Here is a 24598-nt window from a genome sequence, read left to right on the forward strand (position 1 = left end):
CAACAATACCAGTTCAAGGTACTCCAATTCGGAGACACCACAGCCCACAGAGTCTTCACAAAATGTCTGGCGGTAGTAGCTGCTCACCTAAGAAGACAAACCATCAAGGTCTTCCCATACTTGGACGATTGGCTAATCAAAGCCAGCACATACCAGCAATGTCTTCAGCACACTTTCAGAACGATTTAATTACTAAATCAACTAGGTTTCACAATCAATGCGCCAAAAATCACATCTCAAACCAGCCAATGCTCAGGACTACCTTAGCACCACGATAGCTACTCAAAAGGCTCTTGCCTTCCCAAGCACGGCCAGAATTTGAAATATTCAGGCTTTAATTCTCCAGTTTAACCCAATCATTGGATTCCAGCTCTAGTTTTTATGCAACTGCTGGGAATTATGGCATCTTGCATCATAATCGTCCCCATGCCAGGCTGCAAGTGCGTCTACTTCAAGAATGCTTAGCCAGTCAGTAGAACCAGTCACAGGGTCTATTGACCGTTCTAGTGTTTGTAAGCAACCGTACTCATTGCTCTCTGCAGTGGTGGAACACACAAAATTTGTCAAAAGGACTGCCCTTCATAGACCCCGTTTCACAGATTGTACTGACAGCGGACGCGTCCCTTACTGGTTGTGGAGCTCACCTACAACATCACACAGTGCAAGGCCTTTGGAGTCTACAGCAAAAGCTGCTCCACATCAGTTATCCAGAGGGGCTTGCAATCTTTCTAGCCCTCAAAGCATTTCAGACTCGCCTGGAGGGCAAAGCTGACTTGGTTTGTACAGGCAACATGACAGCTATGTATTACATACAAAAATAGGGGGGGGGGACACTCTTCAACTGTCCCACTTCGCTCAAGACATCTGGAGGTGGGCCATTCACCACAAACTTTATTTCCTGGCAGAACACCCCCCAGGAGTGAACAACCAGATTGCAGATCTCCTCAGCAGGCACAGACCGCAAATACACGAATGGGAACTCCACCCTCAGGTTCTCCTCAAATACTTTCAAAGTTGGGGACCTGTTCACCACATACAAGAATGCAAAATGCCGAAGCTTCGCCTCCAGGTACCCAAATCCGCAATCCAAGGGCAATGCACTATGGATGAACTGGTCAGGGATATTTGCCACCGCTGTTCCACCTGTTCCACTCATTCCATTAGTGGTTCACGAGCTCAGGCAAATGTCTTTCACACTAATCCTAATAGTTCCCACATTGGCACGTCAACCTTGGTTCACAACCCTGTTGGAGCTATCTCTGGTTCCACAACAAAAGCTGCATTTAACCTCCAGTCTCCTCACACAGAGCCATGGAGAAATCAGACACCCAGGTCCCAAACAACTGAACCTCGCGATCTAGCCCTTGAAATCTTAGAGTTTGGCTACTTAAACCTTCTACCTGAATGTATAACATCATTAAGGAAGCTAGAAAACCTACTACAAGGGCCTGCTACGCAGCTAAATGGAAGAGATGTGTTATCTACTGTGGTAATAATCATATCAACCCTCTTGATGCTTCCATACAAAACATCATATGCTATTTGTTACACTTGCAACAATCAGCATTGGTGTATACCTCTATTAGACTACACCTAGCGGCAATCGCGGCATATTTACAAAATAGACCGCATTTGTCGTTGTTTAGAGTACCTGTGATCAAAGCTTTCATGGAAGGACTAAAAAGTGTCATACCACTAAAACTTCTACCAGCTCCACTTTGGAATCTTAATATAGTCCTTACAAGGTTAATGGGCCCACCTTTTGAGCCCATGCACAAATGCGAACTACAGTTTCTCTCCTGGAAAACAGCTTTCCTCATTGCAATCACATCATTAAGGAGAGTAAGTAAATTACAGGCATTACCCATTCAAGAACCATTTTTCCAACTACACAAAGACAAAGTGGTTCTTCGGAACTAATCCTAAATTTTTACCTAAGGTCGTATCTGCATTTCACATAAATCAGTCGGTAAAATTACCCGTATTCTTTCCTCAACCTGATTCAGTTGCAGAAAGAGCTCTACACACCTTAAATATTAGAAGAGCACTCTTGTACTACATTGAAAGGACAAAATCGTTTCGTAAAACCAAACAACTCTTTGTTGCTTTTGCACCACCACCCAAAGGTAATCCTATCTCAAAATCAGGTATTGCAAGATGGATTGTTCAATGCATTCAAATCTGCTGTGCGAAAGCAAAAAGAACAGTAACTGTACCCCCTAGGACACATTCTACTTGTAAGCTAAGGGCCACTATGGCTTTTTCAGGAAATATTCCTATTGTTGACATTTGCAAAGCTGCAATATGGTCTACACAGCTAACATTCACTAAACATTATTTATTTATTTAGTTTTTTAATATCCTCATATTGCGATAACTGTATGATTACGGAGTATCGGGTATCTGCCTCTAGTTTCTTTCCGACACTGCCCCTCGATCTCTCTTGTCTGGGGAGTTTTATCATCCTCCTGATGATCTTTAGAGGAGTTTCCTTTGCCCATTACATACCATTACCTCTGATTTTGGAGCGAGGGGAGCTAGTCAACTTGACTACTCAACAAGTACCATACTTGTCCACCAGAGGATGTATCGCTTTAATCATAGGACTTGCATTTTGATCTTATTTGGGGTTTAAGAAATTGTCGAAGCTTTCCCAGAACTTAAATCTCTTACATGCATTTCCCTTCCTATCAAGTTTGTTAATTCTTATGGCCCAGTTCAACCAATCTGCATGAGTTGGGCTGGAAGACCCTATCCATTTAATGCAAGTTTCCCTCCTTGCAAGTACTATAAATACAAAAAGATTTTCTTGCCCTTTTGTGAGCCCCCCTTCATTTCCTGTATCTTCAATCCCAAAAAGGGTAAGGATGGTATTTACAGTTAGTTGCTTGGTCAGGATAATGCTCAGGGTCTTACCAACTTCGTCCCAGAATTCTTTCAATTGGGGGCAGTTTTTGAACATGTGGATGTCGTCTGCTTTTTCTTCTCCACATTTTGGGCATTTCTTTATTCCTGCGTTCTTAAGCTTGGAAAGCTTTCTTGGTGTCCAGTAAGCCCGGTGAATGGTGTACAGATGGTTCCTTTTCAAGGCCGCGGATTTCAGAGTGGACCAGCATTTCCCCACTGATTTTTCCCAAATTAGGTCTAGGTCCGCTATTAGTAGGTCTTTCCCCCAAGTTTGTACTTCTATGTTGAGGTTTATATCATTGGCCTTTATCAGGGCCCAATACCATTTAGCCACTTCTTTTGGTACTGGTGTTGTTTTAACCATTTCTTTTTCCATTTTTTCATTTCCGTTGTTGTCAGTGGGTAAAGTCTTAGACCAACTTAAGATTTGATAATATTTAAATTTAGATAGTGTGTTGTTTGTCAACTCTTGAAGCTCTGACCATGCTTTCAGGTTGGATCCGTTTAGTATTTGCCCCCAATACTTTACGTTGGCTCTTTTTAGAGGGAGTGCTAGTGTGTCTTTAAAGCATTCTGGGGTTCCTGGCGAGTTCCAGATAGGAGCCAATTTACTATGGTACGAAATTTTCAGGATTCCTCTGATTTGTGCCCACATCTTTGCTGCGTCCCTTAAGATCTTTAATTTTATTTTTTTGAAGTACTTGGGATGTCCGAACTTAAACAAGACATGGTCATCTGATTCTGTGATCGCTTGTAAGTACCTCGGGTAGTTTTCGTGACCCTTTAACAGCACTCTAATGTTTTTAAATTGGAAGGCTCTGTAGTACTCCACCAGGCCCGGGCTAGCCAGTCCTCCATCTTTCTTCCCCCTCCTTATTTTCTTCCAAGCAATCCTCGTGCTTTTCGCAGCCCATATGAAACTTGTGATGTCTCTCTGTGCTTGAGTTAGCACCGTTTTCCCAAACTCTAGTGGTATTGCATTAAATAAGAAAGTGAACTTTGGTATGATGGTCATCTTGACTATGTTTGATCTCCCAATCAGACTGAGTGGTAAGGATGCCCATGCCTTGAGCAGTTTCCTTACGTCTCCGGCTACCTTGGTCAGGTTGCGTTGCGGAATCTTTCCTATATCATGATTCACTAGGATTCCTAGGTATCTAATTTCATTTTTTATATTGTGACTTTTAAAGCGAGTGTTCCATGTCATGATCTCTGTTTTCGTTTGATTTACCAGGTACCCTGAAACTTTCCCAAATGCTCCTATAGTTTCTTCGATTGTATCCTTGGCTCTCAGGTAGTCGTCCGTGAAAATCATTAAGTCATCCGCATATAATGCGATTTTCTTCTCCCATGTATGATGTTTAAATGGAGTAATTTCTTTACTGTTTCTTAACTTATTCGCTAGCGGTTCAATATATAAATTGAAGAGCAAAGGTGAAAGGGGACAACCCTGCCTCGTTCCTCTGCTTATCTTTATATTTTCCGTGAGACTTCCATTTATTAGAACCTTGGATCTTGGATCCTTGTATATTTGCTTTACCATATGTATAAAGGTTAGTCCTATGTTGTTCTTGACCATTACTTTCTCTAGGAAGGCCCAATTGACCCTATCGAAAGCCTTTGCGGCATCAACAGTGAGTATGGTGAGAGGAGTTTTCTCGTATGTTGCAATGTCTATTGCAGTTAAAAGTTCTTGTGTAACTTCATGCAATTGCCTCCCTTTGATTAACCCTTTTTGATCCTGATGGAGCAGTTTCGGCAATACTTTCCCTAGCCGCGCTGCCATGATTTTAGTAAAGATTTTATAATCTGCGTTCAGCAGTGAAATCGGGAGGTATGACTCGCATCTGGCAGGGTCCTTTCCCGGTTTTAGGATGATTGTAATTATGGCATTGTTCCAGGAATCTGGTATGGCTTCATGCTGTTTAAGAATTATATTGGTTAATTCAGTAATGTGCGGAAGTAGAGTATCTCTTAATACCAGGTAGAGTTCATTCGGTAGAGCGTCAGGCCCCGCTGCCTTTCCTTTCTTCAAACTCTTGATGGCGTCGGCCACTTCACCTTCAAGGACTTCTTTGTTCAGATCTTCCCTTTCTTCCTCCGTAAGTTTTAGGAGCGGAACATCTTCCAAGTAGGAGTTAATTAGCTTGTCTTGCGGGTTTGTATCTTCCGTATAGAGTTCTTTGAAGAATTTCCAGAATTCTTGCCTGATGATATTTTCGTCAGAATTTTGCCCTGTTTGATCATCCTGAATTATACTTCTCACTTTGTTTCTGGCTAAGTCAGTTTTAAGTTTCCATGCCAACCACTTTCCACAGCCCTCGCCATATTCATGCTTTGCTAATTTGCTAGAGTCCCATTTCTTTCTCAGTCTTTCTTCCAAGATGCCTTCGATCTCCTCTTTCTGATGCTGTTTTTGTTGGAGAAATTCTTGTTTCCTGACTTCTTCTTGTTCCATAGAGATAGCGATGTCCAAGGAATGAATATTATTTTCCAGATCTGAGATCTCTTGCTTTAATTGCTTATTTTTACAAGCCCCTAGACTCAGGAGTTTACCCCTTAGAACAGCTTTAAAAGTATCCCATGTTATTTGTTTTGTGGTACCTATGGCGTTTGATTCAAAGAAGTTTTTTGTTTCAATTTCCAGTTCCCTTATTATCTGTTCATCTTGTAGCAAGGTCCTCTCTACTGTGAATCTTCTTTCCATTTCTTTTGCTGTGACCTGTAGTAGTAGTTGCACAGCCGAGTGGTCTGACAAATGGGCTGGTAGGTGAGATACTTTTTTCACATTCCCTGTCAATTCACTGCTGACCAAAAAGTAATCAATCCTTGATTTATGCCCCAGCTTTTTATTATGCAGGGTGAAAGGGTGCCTATTTTCTCCTTTTTTTTCTCCAAATGTCGACTAGATCAAGGTCTCTTTTGTAGATCCCAATCCACTCTCTCATTTTTTTCAAGTTAGCCTGTCTCCCTGGCGGTGATCTATCTAGTCTTAAATCCATCACTAGGTTGAAGTCACCTCCCAGTATTATGGGAGAAGTGGCTAATAGTAACTGCGAGTACAGTTTTCGCAGGGGATCAGCGTCGTCGAGGTTGGGCCCATAATAACCTGCAATAGTAATGGGAGTGTTACCAATTTTTACGCTGGCTGTAGCCCATCTGCCTTTACTATCTACTTCTGTGGAGGTTACAACTGCTTTTAGTGATTTTTTAAAAATTATCGCAATTCCCTTGATATTGCATTGTTGTGTTGTGCATACATAGGAATCTACCCACCATAAGTTCTTGATTATTTGGTCCCATTTTTCTTTTAAGAGATGAGTCTCTTGCAGTATTATAATTTCACTTTCTGCAGTTCTAATGTATTCCAGGATTTTGTTCCTCCTATTCTTTGTCCTCAGGCCATTTACGTTCTACGATAATATTTTAAAGTCTCTACTCGTACTTCCCATTGATTCTGTTCATGTCTCTTTCGCACTTCTGCACGCGCATTGCCATTTTATTTACGAAATATAACTCCATTTTGTCCTTACCTATACTCTCGCAAATGAGGAATTTTTTGTTTTTTTCCCTATTTTGCTCCCCACCCTTTGTCCTGTAATTTTGATGTTTTCTTGATTGTGTTTTAACGTTGCCCTCCCCTGGGAAGCCTCCATCTTCTTTTCCTTCGGTTATCTTCGTAACCCTTTTACCTTCCCGTCCCCGTAATTCTTGCCTTTATATGATTAAAAAGAATTTTTTGATTGCCCAGCACCTTCGTGTTTTATACTTTGCACTTGATTGTGTTTAGCTTATATATATTTTTTCCCCATTAGGGTTTGTTTTGTGATCTATTTCTTTATGTGGGTTCCCTTAATTCTGGGGTTCCTCCGAACGCATTTGATCTTTTATTAGGTCTATGAGGGCTTTCACCTCTTCTGGCTCTTTCATGTTTCGCATTTTGTTCCGCCACATTATACGAAGCGATGGTGGAAATTTCATCTGCACCGTGGCGCCTAGTTGTTGCAATTCTGACATTAAATTTCCCAGTTCCCATTGCCTGGTCTGGGAGGCCTTTGACATGTCGGACCTTATTCTAAACGTCCAACTATTTTTGTTGTAAGTTCCCTTTTTCAATGCCTCTCCCAGGATCCTGTCTTTCAGCACATACGTTTTGTAGTTGACTAAGATCTTCCTTGGGGTTTTCCTCTCCTTGTTCTTTCCAAAGGGGTCTCTATGTGCTCTCTGTATATCTTCTTCCAGTATTGTTTTATCCGCCCATGGGAAATGTTCTGCCAATAATGCCACTACAAACATCTTAATGTCTTTGCCCTCTTGGTTCTCCGGAACATTCAAAATCCTGATATTATTTTTTCTCGCCTGGTTTTCTAAGGACTCCATCTTTTCATTCATGATTTTATTTTCTAACCTCAGGGAGTTTATTTCCTTCCTATTCTTTTCAACTCTTTTGTCTAGGGCAACGACTTCACTCTCCACTGCTGTGACTCTGTCTCCCAGAGCGTTCAACTTATTGTCTAGTTTTTCGCATACTTCCTGGATTTTGTCTTGTTTCGCTTCTGAGATGGAGAATTTCTCTTTCATTTCCGCCCATATCTTCTCAAGGAGTTCGTCTGTGTGGTTCTTCGGGGTTTCTTTATGACTCCCTAGCGAACTTGCATCATCCTCTTCCTTGTCCTCATCCTCTGTTGGCATGTGCACTGCTACGACAGAGGGCTCGGTGCCCCCCTCCGCCATGTGTACTTTCTGGACTTCAGCACCTTCTTCTGCTCCGCTTCCCTTGTTAGTTTTCCAGATGACTTCCAGACTCTTTGTTTCTAATTTGGTCTTTTTCTTATTTTTGTTTTTCCTCCCTTTCTTTGCGCTGCCTGGGCCCATTTTTTCAATTAGGGGGGGCGTCCGAGGATTCGCTTTTTGCGAGGAAGAAATGTCCGTAGACTTGATGATCTCCTCTCTTTCTCCCCTCAGAGTTTCTGGAGAGGACTGTGCCTGCACGAGAGCTTGAACCTCTGTTTGAAGCCCCTGCTGTTGTACTTTAAAGTAGGTTCTTAATGAGGGAGTAACTTTTATTTTAGATCTCAGTGAGGAGGCCAATTTATCTTTCTCTGAGATGATCTTAATGTATTCTTTTGCTAGGGTTTTCTGCTTTTTTTGCTCTCCCTTGGTGAAATACCTTTAGGGTATTGCTCTTGCCTTAAGAAGTTTCTGTTGCGCAAGCTGTAGGAAGATACTACTTGTTTATCCTGACTTTGTGCTTGCTGGGACTCTAAAAGTTCCTTAGTTCCCACTGGATTTATTTTGGCGAGACTCTCCCCTAACTTATGATGTGCCTCCTCTTTACCCTCCTTTGTTGATTTTGTACACTTACTCATAGGCTGGTAGTTTGCAAGCATCTTAAATTTCGAGTTCTCAGTGTGGCAGGATTGAGCAATGTTCTGGCTGTTTATGTTGTTCTCTAACGTTGTGCTGTTTGCCTCGCCAAGTGACCAAATCCTCTCTGTTAGACTATTTTTGTCTATGTCTATGCCATTGTGTTTGTGGAGAATTCCAGTTTTAATTCTTCCAATGACCCAGCACCCTCGTGTCTTATTGTTCGCCTCCCTGTTCTGAGTAACCCTCTCTGAGCTCGCTTTGTTTGAAGCTGACACTGCTCTGCTGTGAGCCTCAGAGTACTGGTGGAGGTCAGTTCTAACACTACCGCTGGTGCCCTGGAACTGAAAGCTCAGTCTTCCGGAGGCACTGCAGCAGCGCGACTTTGCCTCCTCGGCGGTGCTCCAAAGGTCCAACTGCTCCCCCGCCCCGATGCGACTCTCCGAGCCCCGTCCAAATCCGCCGCTCTCACCGATGCCTGCGAGCGTTTCCCTGAGCCTCGGACGGCGTTTTCCACCCAAGAGAGTTTTTACAGCTTCCAGCGATTCACCATGCGGCAGGCACAGGACTTCCCTCGGTGCTCCACAGCCAGACGGGGAAAAAACCAGACCAAGGGAACACACCATCTCAAAAGGCTCCGCATTCGAGGTAATAGGATCTACTGTCTCTAGCTTTCGCTCTCATAATGCTCCATTAACTTTTTCTTCTGTGGGTGCTTTCAATCGTTGCGTTTTCATCAGAATCACGGGTGATCCGGGAGCTCTCCGACTGAGCTTCCTACCCAGCCGCCATCTTCCCCCCTCCTCCATTCACTAAACATTATTGTGTAGATGCGTCAGCAAGACAACAATCCTATGTGGGTCAAGCAGTACTTAAAACACTAGTTCAGACAGCTCCAACAGCTACAGGTTAGCCTCCGCTTTGGGAGGATACTGCTATGAAATTATGCACAGCATGCGATCTAAAGCTCACATGCCTCGAACGGATGTTACTTACTCAGTAAGCATCTGTTCTTGGCCTGTAGAGCCATAGAGCCAAATGCACCCTCGCCTCCCCGGATACCTGTAGCTGCTGCAGCTCTCTATTTAATTTATAAACACACGCATGAACATCTCTATTCTTTACTACTTCTCCATTCTCACCCTCTGCGGCAAACAATCTAACAATGGAGTTGAAGCTCATGTGCACTATCATCCAAAGGAGGAGTCACCTACCTCGTGACTGGAAAGACTTCTTCGAAGAAAATAAGTGCAATTTTCCGGACCCACCAGTAGATGGCGAGCTATGCACAGCATGTGGCTCTACAGCTCTACATGCCAAGAACATATGCTTACTGGAAATGTAACATTATCCTTTATACATTTTTGTAAACGTGCTCCAGGATTTCCAGGTTGGTAGAACAAGTTAGTTCTTATGACCCTATTAAAGATACCCATGGAAGAGTACCAGGATTACAGGTAAGTAACTATTCATTTTCGATACTTATGAAGCAGTGCCTAAATAAAGATTAAGTTTCATTATGAGAGTCAACAAAAGCTTCATTTCAAACTGTCCTTTACTTCTCTCTGAAGGTCTTGACATTCAGAACTCTGTCTAGTTGCTGCCATGTGGGAAGAATACCCACTTTAGTGAACCAGTCTCACAGGTAAGTATGTTTTGCTTACAGGTGGCTAAAAGAAAGCCTAGAGTAGGCTAGCTTGTTTTAGGTCTAAACCCTTAATACCTGATAAAACCCCACCGAAAGAGAAATAGCTCTCACTAGTGTAAACACATAAACACTGAAAAAACACATCCACAACCACAAACTGAATGCTTTTCAAAGAAAGGAAAAGGATTATGAGTAAATTGTATTTATTTCTGAAGGGGCCAAAACAAAGTAACTTTTTTATCCAAGGTAGCAGCAAGAAAGACTGGGCTAACATTATTCTGCTTGAGTTTTGTTGTTAACGGATGTCGCTAAAATATTGTTTCTTCTTCCTTTTACTTTTTTCGGTTTTGTGGTCTTTGGTCTAAAGATGCAGGGTTTAGATTTTAGAAGAAATTTTTAGGTCTTGCTTAATTATTTTATAAACTGTAGAGAATCCGGAATTAACAAAATCATATTTGATGTTTTTGCTATGTTTGATTCTTTCACTGATCGGTAAAATGGCTTGATTCATTAGAATCTTTCCCAATATGTACCATCACATTTACCCACAGGGAAGAGGTAAAACCCCTTGATGCATCAGCTCCCTTTTCTAGCGAGTCAGTATTGATAGTAGGTGGATTGCCAAACGTCTCAGGCTTTAAACATTCAATGCAAGGTGTAGTGACAGGTATATGTGAAAAGAGTGTTGTCACCAAGCATCTGCGAAAGTGGTGAAAACATGGCACCCGACTTTTGGAAACAAGCATTGGTAATGCGTCTGTTTCGCTTTTGTAATGAATAAAGAGATGTTTTCATCAATCATTGTCTTGGAAAAGGAAAGAGCGCCCTGACTGATAACACTAGAGTGGAGAGGATGTGGTGCAGCGGCCAGAGCTGCTGACTCAAGCGCTGGGGATCCTGCTTCGAGTCTTGGCGGCGCCACGCAACTACCTGTGATTGTGTGCAAATCAATTAAACTCTCCGGGTGATACATTTTTATATAAATATGCTGATAGAGTAAAAGGCAAAACTTTATGAAAATATAGTTCCACCAAAGCGGATGTTCACAGTATTTCGGGAGCGGGAAACTGATAAGAGAAGCAAGCAAGGAGCAAGCATTGTTAAATGCAGGAAAATATGTAATAGCCAATCGAAATGGAGGAAAGGTAAGTGGCACGCACAGGAACAAATGAGGAGCCAGGAAAGAGAGGAGGCACAGTGTAAGTCCCTTTTATTAAGTTTATACTAAAACAATAAGCTTCTCAAGCACAGCGCAAGCGCTGTGCAGGCTAAACCTAAAAATGGAACGCAGTGTCACTTGAAATGCTGCTGCAAAAAGTTCTTACCAAGTTCAACAAAGATTGGTGTGAAATTGTTTGTATTTGGAGTGCGTCAGCTACATATATGAAAAAGTTGTGTGATGGCCTGTCTAAATCGATACCCGAGCTGAAGTGCTTCCCTTAAAAAGACCCTTATCACTTGCTAGATGGTATGCTGAAAGCATCATTACAATCATCATAGTTAATGAAGAATTCTATTGACTGTTTAGTCCATTCTAGTGCACTGTTTTGTTATGCGCAGGAACTAAAACACAAATATTTCTCATTTTGCGCTTTGTGTGGCATCAAAGAAAGAATCATCCCAACTGTGTCATTTAGCTGGTGGCTCTCAGTTTTAGAGGCTGTGAATGCTATATTATTCGTGTGGAAAATGTTTACAAATTTTTGCTGGGTGATGATGCCAAAGGCAAGAAATGTGAGGATCTTCTGTTGCATATTGATAGTGATGTGAAAAAAGTACACTGCACTGCATTTTTTTTTAAAGGAAAACATGACTGCTGTAGTCGACATAAAAAAAAAATAGTCTGAAAACACCCTTGTCTAACAAGTGTTAAACATAATTGGTGTAGATGTGAAACATCTTTTTGGGAGTAGGCTGGGCGACACTTTTAGTGACATTGGCACTGCAACATGTTCCATGTTAGAGTGCTTGCCACTTGGAAAGCATAGAAATGTTGAGAAGAAATTCAGAGAAATGGCTTGCAGTGATGCATAGAAAGGTCCCTTCACCAACCATGGCATTTGAAGTCAATGAACCCTCACTGTGGTGTTCTGCTCAAGTTCTAGATCCCTTCCGTAAAAGGGAATTTTCTCTGAACTTTAAAAAGTGCTGCTTCATTTTTGACTGCTTCAATAACTCTGAGGGAATATGCGCCCAGTTCAGCGCATTTGTTGCAGAACTTGTCCAAGAGAATTGAGGTCTTTAGATGCACCAGTATTGGCATAGAAAGCTGTGTCAAGGGCCAGTTTTAGCAAATTGTGTACTAGCTGTTTTGGCATTGCTTGTCTCAAGTGTCAATGTTGAGAGGTCCTTTTCACAGATAAAATTTTACATGAGAAGGAAAGAGTGAGTGCGCATGACCAAAGACTCACTGAAGAAGTATTGTATGGTGTACTACAATAAGTTTGATTTGTAAAAATGTATTTGGACCTCATATATACTGTACCTACACGGTCTACATACCATGCACTATCAGTGCAGTTAGCTAGAAATATTACAAGAATAACGTTCCATAAACACCGGAAAAACACGGTTTCTGTTGTTTTTAATGGCGTGAACATTGTAACTACTGATAACCACTGTTTTTTTAAGGCATTGAAATCACTTGAAAACACTCAAAAAATAAACACCAGAATTGACCAGAAATAGAAACTGAAAACAGGAAAGCCTAGCCTAGAGGTATTACTTCTGTTTCCTATCTGTCTCCTGAATTATCTGAAGTGATGTCTCACTTTGTCCATCATCCAAGCAATTAGAATGTGGCCCTCACCTGTCACATAATAGTCCTTTATATCTATGTAATGGCCTAGCTAATTTATCTGTCATTTTTGAACACACAATTTCCATTTTAGTCTCAAGTGAGTTTATTTTCTGTTTTGTTTCCTTTTACTACAGCTGATCCTCCAGTTTTAGATCTTTTGAGTGGGGTGATGCCCAGGCCATTTTCCTTCCCTGAAGATCCCTATGTTCAGTCTGCAACAGATGAAACAGCTGTTCAACTCATTGAGCTCCTGTCACTCCCTGTACTAATGAAGTACTCTTTGACAGCTCCTCTAGCATCACAGTAAGTACTCAGCACGGGAGGGGATTTGCAAATGTACCCCAGTCTAATTATTGGTCCACGTTGTATTTTTTCTGTGCCTGCACACATGATGGATTGGATATATATTTGCACTAATCTATCTTGCCATAAACCTAATTGCATTTGTAGTAGCTGGATCACCTGAATTGAGTATCTGTAGCCTACTATGAATGCTTGTTTCAATTGAATTGCTCTGCTTCACTATTTTTATAGGCAAGGTCCCCACTACTGGCTCTGAAAATCCTAGATTTTTATCGACAAGTGACATTGGTGGACTTCTACTTTCAACATTTCAGACTGTCTAATGCCTTCTTTTGCCTTATTTAGAAACTTCCACATTCATATTACATATTCCCTCATATCTCTTCATTAGTTCCCTTTTTAGGTCTCGTCCTACTAATCGCGCAAGCGATAATAGGATGAGAGTATTGAGGGCAAACCAAGCTCTGAAACCACCAGGCGGATTACGTTGAGTGCATGTGCTCGTGGACGCGCTTACCATTTGCTCCCCGAGCCGCCTGCCTCCGAGAGCTTCACTTCAAAGGGATCCGCTCCCCCACCCCCTGCGTCACACTTTTCACGGCCGCCAGGCCATGTATCGCATTTCTCCTCCCCCCCCCCCCCCCCCCCCACTCCCCACAGCAGTGCTAAGAGCTTGTTTGTTCTTGTTTTCCTTACTTCGGGAGGACATTCGTTATAACTCCAGCACGGCGTTGCATTCTCGTGTTTTGCTTAAACTTGCAATGATCCCACTGACTCTTCGCAATCTAAAAAAACAATGCTCTCAGGCCAAAATAAAAAACAAAATCTCCTATTTATCTCTGCAGATCTTCTCTCGCAAAATAAGTCAATATCTGCCTTCCCCATAGTACTGCCAGCACACACTCGCGAGCCTCTATCCTGCCACAGATTGAAGGAGCTGTGCTCTTCACACTGGGATGCAAGACTCCATCTCCCAGTAGTAAAAACAATGCTTTAAATTAACTCCTATTACATCATTTATAAAAACAGCCATTTCTAAATAGTTGCACGGCATCCTATCCCACGCAATTTACGCACCACCAAGAACCAAGCCATTGGCAGAAATGGGAAAAAGAATGAGCATTGGCAAAGCCAAAAGGTTTCACCATTAAACCTGTTGGCTTTGCCATTGTACTTTTTTAGGTTGAAGCATACCAGATTATTTGCTAAAGTAGTGTTCGAGGCATGTGGGCTGCTGAATTCATATCTGTGCATAGATCGCCACCTAGTGTTGGGTCCGGATGATTGCACATTGTTGTCCTGGAAGAGTCTTCGAAGTATCACGAGATAGGTGGCTCCTCCCCTGGACTACAGTGTGCATGGGCATCGCCTCCATCCCCAGATTGTTTTTTTCCGCCATTGGGTTCGGATGTGTTTCGGTTCCCTCTGTCGGAACCGATAGTTGTTCAACTTCTACTCAAGACCAAAAGGTCTTTAGGCTGGGCGTCGGTATAGTTGCGTACGGGTTTCTTTCTGACTCTCAGCTCCGATCTCTATCTGCCCTTCCACGTGCTTTCGGCGCGGACGGGCCTACACTACACTCTTGCTATGGAGCGAACTCCGTTTAAGAAGTGCCCGGTGTGTAACTCTAAATATTCACACCTCGACGTGCACCCTGTGTGCAATACCTGCTTGTCGCCGGATCACCGCGAAGACACCTGCATGGCGTGTTCGAAGTTCCGGAGCAAGAAGACTTTAAAGATTCGTCGGGCCAATAGGCTCCAGGCTCGGTTATCGGCTACGGCGCCCCCACCTGATGACATTTTCCAGGAATCTGTCGAGGGAGAAGACGACGTGCAAGGTTCGGACTCTAATCCCGCCTCCGAAGGTGAAACCTATGACGAAGGTGCGGAGAACTTTGACGAAGTCACCGACGAGGTAGGGGACGACGAACAGGCTTTTGCCACTATGGGTGATAGCTCAGAGGAGGAGCATCCCCAACCAGACTCTGGGGTTATTACCCCTCCTACGGCCCAGGTCGAGGGATCGCCTTCGGGCCTTACCCAAGATCTAACTATGAGTCCTACGTCCCCGCCTCCGGGCCCGGTCACGGACACTTATGAACCATCACTTACGTCGAAGAAAACGAAAGTGAAGCCAACTGGTCACGCACCCTCGGATGCGAAACCGAAAGTGAAAGTTGCGCTGGTGAAGAAGGTTCTGGAGGCGTCAACTTCCAAGGAAACCAAAATGGCCGACTCAAAGAGCCACGCCAAGATGGCTGACCCGAAGTCCTCGGGGTCGGTGCCGAAGGCGAAATCGTCCGACGCGGCTGCGTCGGCTCCGAAAGGGGTCGTGAACCCGAAGTCGGCTCCGAAAGGGGTCGTGGACCCGAAGTCGGCTCCGAAGAAGCGTCAGGGCGACGACGCGCATGGCCATGGGGCGTCGGCCCCGAAGAAGGCGCATGCGGGTGATCGGGCTCTCGATGCCGAAGAGTCACTCGAGCCGGTCAAGCCCTCTCCGGCCTTGACGAAGAAGGTGGCGGAATCTTTGCAGCGGATTCGAAAAGACACTGTGGCGCCAAAGCTCACGCCTAAGCCTGCAAAGGAGCAGACGCCTATCAATTTCACCTTTCCTCCCAAGTCGGCGCCGAAGGCCTTCGCGCCGAAACAGAGTGGACCCTCGAAGGAGGTACTGGCACCTAAAGCGGCCTTGGTGGTGTCGAAGCTTCGACTACAACCGCTTGCTGAAGAGGAACGTCGTGAGGTAACCATCGACGCCAACACCGGAAAACTGTCGCTCCTCAAAAGGAAGATCACGACGGAGCCGGCGTTGGAACATTTTAAGATCCCTCTCAAAAACAAAAGGAACTCCGAGGGCTCTTCGGCTCTGGTGGAACCTGTGTCCCCACAAACCCTGGGGTACTCGCCGACGCATTCCGTCGCGGCCGGTGCGGATGAGGAAGATGCCGAGTACGACTATCCGGCGCACTCGGATCCGGAGGAGGAGCACGTTCCGTGGTCCGCCGGAGGCGACCCGGAGGACCCGCAGGGGGGTCAGGACGCTCAACTTTTCGCAGCCAAGACGTCCCCGACAGAGGATTCGACGGCCTTCAATGCCCTGATAGAAAGAGCTGCTGCTAACCACGACGTCGAGCTGCACTCGGACCCCGTGGATGTGGACTTCTTGTTCGACACCTTCTCGGTAGCCGAAAAGTCAGTCAAAACGCTACCGATGCTGAAGGGGGTGCTTAAACATGCAACGGAGGTCTTCAAGGAGCCCACCCGAGCGCGTGTGGTCAACCCTCGCATCGACAGGAAATATAAGGCAGCGCCCACGGATCCGACATATATCAAGGGGCACTTGCCATTGGACTCCCTGGTCGTTTCCAATGCTCGGAAGAGGGCGAACTCTCAAACTACTGGTGACGCTCCTCCCCCAGACAAAGAGTCCAAGATCTTCGAGGCCTCAGGCAAACGGATTGCTGCACAGGCAGCTAATATCTGGAGAATATCTAACACCCAAGCCTTGCTTGCACGTTATGATAGGGCCCATTATGACACATTAGAGGCCATACTGCAACACTTGCCTGACCAATACAAGGAGGCGGGGGAGATGCTGATTCAGGAGGGTAAACTCATTACGAATGCATCCATCAAATGTGCGTTAGATGTGGCAGACACAGCCTCCAGGGCTATCAATACTAGTGTGCTGCTTAGACGCCATGCCTGGCTTAGAATTTCGGGGTTCAAACCCGACATCCAAACCACTATACTGAATCAGACGGTGAATCCTGACCATCTGTTTGGCCCTGAGGTGGATGCCACACTGGAGAAAATGAAAAAAGATACGGAAACTGCCAAGTCCATGGGGGCTTTACAAAGTCAGCAGTTTCGGGGTGGTTCCTTTCGCCGCCCAAACTCCAGAGGCACCTCAAGGGGACAAGCATCCCAGTCCACACAATATTACAAGACTAACGCCCAAGCCTCGTATAACAACAAAAATAGAGGTGGTTACAGAGGCAATAATGTCAAGGGCAGGGGACGTGGCAACAATAGCTCCAGGTCCACCGCCACCAACAAACAGTGACGTCTTGTCACTGCCCCCCGGCCATGCAACACCGGTCGGGGGGAGGCTCCAGCAGTTCCTGCCGGCGTGGAAGTCCATCACCACGGACAGGTGGGTGAGGTCTATTATCCAGTACGGGTACTGTCTAGAGCTTACGTCCATTCCACCGGACATACCCCCAAGGAGCCGTCCTATGTCAGGCGAGCACTTGACCTTGTTGCAGCAAGAAGTTCTAGTCATGCTGCAAAAAGGGGCGATAGAGCTCGTTCCATTGCAAGAGCGGGGAACAGGGGTTTACTCCCTGTATTTTCTGATCCCCAAGAAGGACGGATCCCTCAGGCCTATCCTGGACCTCAGGCCCCTGAACTGGTACATCCTCTCGGAGCACTTCCATATGCTCACGTTGCAGCAGGTGCTTCCCCTGCTTCAACAGGGGGACTTCCTGGCTACGCTGGATCTGAAAGATGCCTATTTTCATATTCCCCTGCATCCTTCCCACAGGAAGTACCTCAGATTCACGATCTTAGACCAGCATTACCAGTTCAAGGTTCTGCCGTTCGGGGTCACCACGGCACCGAGAGTGTTTACCAAGTGCCTAGCAACCGTGGCGGCGCATCTCCGTCGCCAGCACGTCCACGTCTTTCCCTACCTGGACGACTGGCTCATTCAGGCAAGAACAGAACAGCAGTGCGTCGACCACGTGTCACGCACCATCCATCTCCTGCACGATCTGGGATTCTCTCTGAACTACCCGAAGTCCCATCTCCAGCCCGCCCACGTGCGACAGTACCTGGGCGCGACAATCAACACTCTGGCAGCCACCGCGCAGCCAAATTCAGTCAGAATCGCCGGTATCCAGGCGCTGATCCAACGATTCAGACCCCAACACTCGCTTCCGGCGAGGGTGTTCATGCAGTTGATAGGCATGATGGCCTCCTGCATCTCCATTGTCCCGCACGCGAGACTGCATATGTGTCCGCTTCAGGAGTGCCTTGCACGTCAGTGGACTCAGGCTCATGGGCAACTGACAGACCTAGTGTTGGTGAGCGGTCGGGCATACAACTCTCTGCATTGGTGGAATCCACACAACCTTTGCAAGGGCCGACCATTCCAAGAGCCTGTTTCACAGATTATCCTGACGACGGACGCCTCTCTCCAGGGATGGGGAGCGCATGTACTCCATTACACTGTGCAGGGACTATGGACACTACAGCAAAGGAAGATGCACATCAATGTGTTGGAACTGATGGCAATCTTCATGGCCTTGAAGGCGTTCAAAGTACATCTGTGCAACAAAGTCGTGTTGATCCGGACGGACAACATGACGGCCATGTACTATATTCAGAAGCAGGGAGGCACGCACTCTCCACAGCTGTCTCATCTGGCTCAGAGCATGTGGAAGTGGGCCATTCAGAGGAACATCTTCCTCATGGCAGAGCATCTCCCGGGCAAGGACAATCAGATGGCGGATCTGCTCAGCAGGCACAGCCATCAGATGCACGAGTGGGAGATACATCCATCAGTACTCCAACCGTACTTCCAAAGGTGGGGTCATCCAGAGATAGTCCTATTCGCCACAAAGGAGAACGCAAAATGCCAAAGCTTCGCCGCCAGATTCCCACACCCCCAATCACAGGGCAATGCGATGTGGATGAACTGGTCAGGCAGATTTGCGTACGCTTTTCCCCCAGCACCTCTGATACCGCTGGTGGCGCGCAAGCTCAGGCAGCACTCGATGACTCTCATCCTGGTTGCTCCAACGTGGGCTCGCCAACCATGGTACACCACGTTTCTCGAACTGTCCGTGGTGCCGCATCAAAGGCTTCATCTCACTCCCAGCCTTCTGACGCAGAGCCATGGCGGCATTCAGCACCCGGATCCGCAACAGCTCAACCTGGCGATCTGGCTCCTGAAGTCCTAGAGTTTGGCTACCTCAATCTTCCTCCCGATTGCATGAACATCATTCGGGAGGCAAGGAAGCCCACTACCAGAGCTTGTTATGCGGCTAAATGGAAGAGGTTTGTCATCTACTGTGCTAACCACAATATTGACCCGCTAGATGCTTCCATTCAAAACATCATTTGCTATCTTTTCCACCTGTATCAATGCAATCTGGCATACTCTTCCATCCGCATTCACCTGTCTGCTATGGCAGCATACCTCCAGAATAGACAACACCTGTCACTCTTCAGGGTCCCTGCTATCAAGGCCTTTCTGGAAGGACTCAAGAGGGTCATTCCACCAAGGACCCCACCAGCTCCAGAATGGAACCTCAATGTGGTTCTTACAAGGCTGATGGGTCCTCCCTTTGAGCCACTGCACTCTTGTGAGCTTCAGTTTCTGACTTGGAAGGTTGCGTTCTTAGTAGCAATTACTTCGCTATGGAGGGTTAGCGAGCTGCAGGCGCTCACCATCCAAGAACCTTTCTTCCAGGTACATGCTAACAGGGTGGTGCTCCGCACTAACCCTAAATTCTTACCCAAAGTGGTATCCCAATTCCACTTAAACCAGACTATCGAATTGCCGGTGTTTTTCCAAAACCCAGAGACGCTGGCGGAGCGCATGCTCCACACCCTTGATGTTAAGGGGGCCTTGATGTATTATGTAGACAGGACAAAAGATTTTCGCAAAACCAAGCAGCTTTTTGTTGCTTTTGCCACTCACCACAAGGGAAACGCTATCTCTAAAGCAGGGATTGCTAGGTGGATAGTGAAGTGCATTCAGATCTGTTACGCTAAAGCTAAGCGCACTCTCACTATCCCACCGAGGGCCCACTCCACCAGGAAGTTGGGGGCCTCTATGGCTTTCCTAGGTAACATTCCCTTAGAGGATATCTGTAGAGCAGCCACATGGTCTACCACACATACTTTCACTAAACACTACTGTGTAGACGTGCATTCCAAACAACAGGCAGCTGTAGGACAGGCTGTTCTAAAAACACTTTTTCAGACTGCTGCAGCTGGCACAGGCAGCCGCCGCTAATGGAGGGACTGCTATGTATTCTATGCACAGATATGAATTCAGCAGCCCACATGCCTCGAACTGCAAATGCTGCTTACCAGTATGCATCTGTTCTTGGCATGTAGGGCTGCTGACATTCATATCGCCCACCCTCCTCCCCGGCGCCTGTAGCAGCTGCAGGATTCATTCATTTACATACATATGCTCATAGCATGGTCATCACTCACATTCTTCACTCCATCTCTGCCAATGGCTAAAAACAATCTGGGGATGGAGGCGATGCCCATGCGCACTGTAGTCCAGGGGAGGAGCCACCTATCTCGTGATACTTCGAAGACTCTTCCAGGACAACAATGTGCAATCATCCGGACCCAACACTAGGTGGCGATCTATGCACAGATATGAATGTCAGCAGCCCTACATGCCAAGAACAGATGCATACTGGTAAGCAGCATTTGCACTTGTTGAGCCTTTCTGCCCCCTGTTAGACTTGTTTTTGTGCCCTTCTGCCCTCTGTTAGACTTGTTTTTCCCTTGTTTTTCTGCCCTCTGTTAGACTCGTATTTTGTGCCTTTGTGCCCTCTGTTAGATTCGTTTTTGTGCCTTTTTGCCCTCTGGTAGACTCGGTTTCTGTGCCTTTCTGCCCCCTGTTAGACTTGTTTTTGTGCCCTTCTGCCCTCTGTTAGACTTGTTTTCCCTTGTTTTTCTGCCCTCTGTTAGACTCGTTTTTGTGCCTTTTTGCCCTCTGCATCACCAGATCATCACTCAGCACCACCACATTATCACTCAGCACCACCACATTATCACTCAGCACCACCACATTATCACTCAGCACCACCACATTATCACTCAGCACCACTCTGCACCACCACAGCACCACTCTGCACCACCACAGCACCACTCTGCACCACCACAGCACCACTCTGCACCACCACAGCACCACTCAGCACCACCACAGCACCACCACAGCCTCACTCAGCGCAACCACAGCATCACTCAGCGCAACCACAGCATCACTCGGCGCAACCACAGCATCACTCAGCACCACCACAGCATCACTGGTTCAAATATGTTCTCCCAATGTTTCAAGCTTTATTACAAATGTCACAAAAAGATGTTAATATTTCACTTCTGTTCTTGGATTTTCGTCACAATAAAATACACTGAACATAATCTTCACAAAAGTTATTTACAAAAGTTTAAGATATTGCCGTTATAAATTACAATCACTTTTATTTAAGTATTAATTATTTAAAAAAATTAAAAGCCATTGGTATTTGTAATATCAATACATCTGAAAGAGACACGTTAGTGATAGATTCCTTACCTTAGAATATCCCCAGGCGTCAGACTGGATCCGGAAACTTTTGCGTAGCAGTACCCTTGCGCGTCGGTAGGCGTCGTCTGCGGCTCCGCGTCAGTCGTCGGCGTCGTGGCCGCCGTGATGACGTTGTCGGAGTACTTAGACGCCGCATGCTGACGTCAGTTCTTCTTTTTTCCGCGCCAGCCAGCGCAGATCTGGAAAAAGCAGTAACCCAGTAAATTTTTGACTCACTTTTTGGTGATCTTTTTGATCCTTTTCGAAGTCTTGCGACTCGACGGTGCCGTAGGGATGCCCGGCTTCAAGCATTGTGAAGATTGCGACCGCACCATGTCGGTCACGGATCCTCACCGCCAGTGCCTGATGTGTTTGGGCGTCGACCATGACGACGAGACCTGCCCCGACTGTCGGGCCCTTTCGAGGAAAGCCAGGCGGGAGCGGTCTCGCAGACGGCTCGAACTCCGTCAGTCGGCCCTGCGCCGCGTGTGGTCCCGGTCCCACGGGAGGTCGAGGGACAGGTCGCGGGGACGGAGCCGTCACAGCTCCGGGAGTCCTCCGGGTCCAAGTCGTCAGGTAAGAAACACAAGAAGTCGAAGAGGCATCATCGCTCTTCTGACTCCCCCCCGACGCTCGCGCGATGCGGCCTGGGGTTCGGGTGACACCGCCCACGCGGCTCCACGGGAGTCGCGGGCGTCGCGTCCGGCCCCATACCCTCCGGTCCCTGGGCTGAACGCGACGCCGGAGGAGATGGAGCGTTTCCTCATGGCCATGAGGTCCCTTTCTCCTCCGACGGGCTTCGCGGCGCCTCCGGGTCCAGCGAACCCGTCTGGGGGCCCTAGTGGGTCGGGGCTTCGACCCCGATGCCGTTGGGTGCTTCGGCCCCGACGCCGCCGGTGCCGCAGGGCCCCACGATCCTGACACCGCCGGTGCCCTCGGGCCCGGCGCCGCAGGGAACAGCGGCACCGGTGCCGTCGGGCCCGGCGCCGCAGGGCGGTGCTGGGCCTTCCTCGGGCTCTGGATCGTCACCGGTGGACTTTACGACCCCCCCGGCGTCGGTCCGTGTGGTGTCACCTCCGGCGCCGTCCTCGGGCGGCGCCGTCTCCGATACCTCCCTCGCTTCGGTTCCGACGTCGGGACGGCGCATGTCGATTTTTACTTCTATGAACCGACCTCATTGAATTACGACCCTGAATCTCAGGAGATGGGTGATGAGGAGGATTGGGAGGGGTCTGAGGACCCTCTGAACAAGGAGTGTCAGTCTAATATAGACTGGGCAGGAGACCTTGGGGAGGCCAGTGGCCTGGATACCTCTCCAGACCCTAGATTTGTCTCTCCTCCTACCGTGGCTTCGGAGGAGGGGGCTACCTATGGTGTGGTGTTGACGAGGGCGGCCAAGGCCTTGGGCCTTGAGCTCCCCGTCCCGGCCGTGAGGACTAACCTCCTCACAGAGGTCCTTAAACTGCAGTCATGCTCGGCTGAGCCTCTGCTGCCTTTTAATGAGGCCTTGACCGACGTTCTTTTGGGCACTTGGTCCAGGCTCGCTACGGGTTCGCCCGTGGATAGGAACGTGGTCAGACACCACCGCCCGGCTCCGAGCGACCCATGTTTCCTGTCCTCCCACCCCACCCCGAGAGTCTGGTCATCCAGGCCTCTAATTCCCAGACCGCATTCCCGACGGCCCCGCCGGACAGGGAATCCAAGAGGTATGAGAATTATGGTAAGAAGATATTCTCCTCCCTTAGTTTGGGACTACGGTCTTCCAACACCGCATGCCTCTTGGGCCGCTACACCCACTCTCTGTGGGAGACGGTGGCGGAAGTGCTGCCAGAGTGCCCGTTGGAGGTACGGGCCAAACTCGGCCAAGCCCTTGTGGAGGGCCGAAATGCAGCCAAGTATTCAATCAGGTGTGGGCTGGATACTACCGACTCGCTAGGCAGAGCGATGGCTAAGACGGTGGCGGTGAGACGCCACTCCTGGCTGAGATCCGCCAATTTTTCAGCTGATGTCTAGAACACTCTGATGGACATGCCGTTCGATGGCCGTCGCCGCTTTGGCGACAAGGCAGACCACGCGCTTGAGCGCTTTAAGGACTCCAGGGCTACGGCCAAGTCCTTGGGCCTCTCGGCCCGCGCCAGCAAACGGGTGCCTTTCGCTCCTTTCGTGGCCAGGGAAGGGGCGCCCCCACACCTGCCGCCAGCCACTCGCCGCAGACTATCGTCCAGCGCGGCGGCGGCCGTGGAAACCGCCGCGGAGGCGGTCGGGGAACCAGGCGAAGTCAGTCCACACCTGCCACATCCACCTCTAAACCCTCCTAGTCCGTGCTTTTCGGCCCATGTGACGCCAGCGGGAGGCAGGGTTCGCCATCACCACTCTCACTGGCGCACTGTCACTTCGGACAGGTGGGTGCTGCAGATCGTCCGGAGGGGCTACTCCCTCCCCTTCGAGACGACTCCTCAAGCCATGTCACCGCAATACCACCGCGTATCGGGGGATCACTTGCGGCTCCTGCAGGAGGAAGTTTCAGCCCTCTTGGCCAAGGGGGCCATCGAGCGTGTTCCTGGGCCAGAAGTAGGACATGGTTGCTACTCCCACTAATTTCTGGTACCCAAGAAGGGCAAAGGGGGCGACGCCCTATCTTGGATCTGAGGAACGTCAACGGCTTCCTCCGGAAGGAGAAGTTCAAAATGCTGACTCTGGCTCAGGTCTTAGCTGCCCTAGACCCAGCAGACTGGATGGTAGCGTTGGACTTGCAGGACGCGTATTTCCACATCCCCGTCCTGCCGGCCAACCGGCGTTACCTGCAGTTCACGGTAGGCCGCGAGCACTTTCAGTTTACCGTGCTCCCCTTCGGCCTTACCAGCGCCACAAGGGTGTTCACGAACGTGAGGGCGGTGGTCGCAGCTCATCTGCACAGGTTGGGGGTCTCAGTCTTCCCCTACCTCGACGACTGGTTGTTGAAGGCGGGCTCGCCCCTGACAGTCCTCAGCCACCTCAAGACATACGGCGGATCTCCTGCACCAGCTGGGATTTTCCATCAATGTGCCGAAGTCACACCTGTGCCCCTCTCGGAAGCTCCTTTTCATTGGAGCGGTTCTCGACTCGGCGCAGTTTCGGGTTTCGGGATATACAGGCTCTGATTCCGATCTTCCGGCCAGGTTGACGCTGCGGCTTCTGGGGCTGATGGCCTCCTGCATCCTTCTGGTGCATCACGCACGGTGGCGGATGCGGGCTCTGCAGTGGGACCT

At 47.7% G+C, this 24598-nt stretch overlaps 1 protein-coding gene across 2 annotated transcripts in view; it reads left to right on the plus strand.

Moving 5' to 3' along the window:
* Positions 1–24598, plus strand: part of TUBGCP6 (tubulin gamma complex component 6) — a 747379-nt gene that overhangs the window by 464813 nt on the left and 257968 nt on the right. For both annotated transcript variants that reach the window (XM_086967433.1, XM_086967436.1), the window contains exon 20: positions 12857–13025. In XM_086967433.1, coding sequence (XP_086823559.1) covers positions 12857–13025 — 169 coding nt within the window. The remainder of the gene's footprint in view (positions 1–12856; positions 13026–24598) is intronic.

Source organism: Lissotriton vulgaris, chromosome 1_1 (genome assembly GCF_964263255.1).
Source record: "Lissotriton vulgaris chromosome 1_1, aLisVul1.2, whole genome shotgun sequence".
Taxonomy (NCBI): Eukaryota; Metazoa; Chordata; class Amphibia; order Caudata; family Salamandridae; genus Lissotriton; species Lissotriton vulgaris.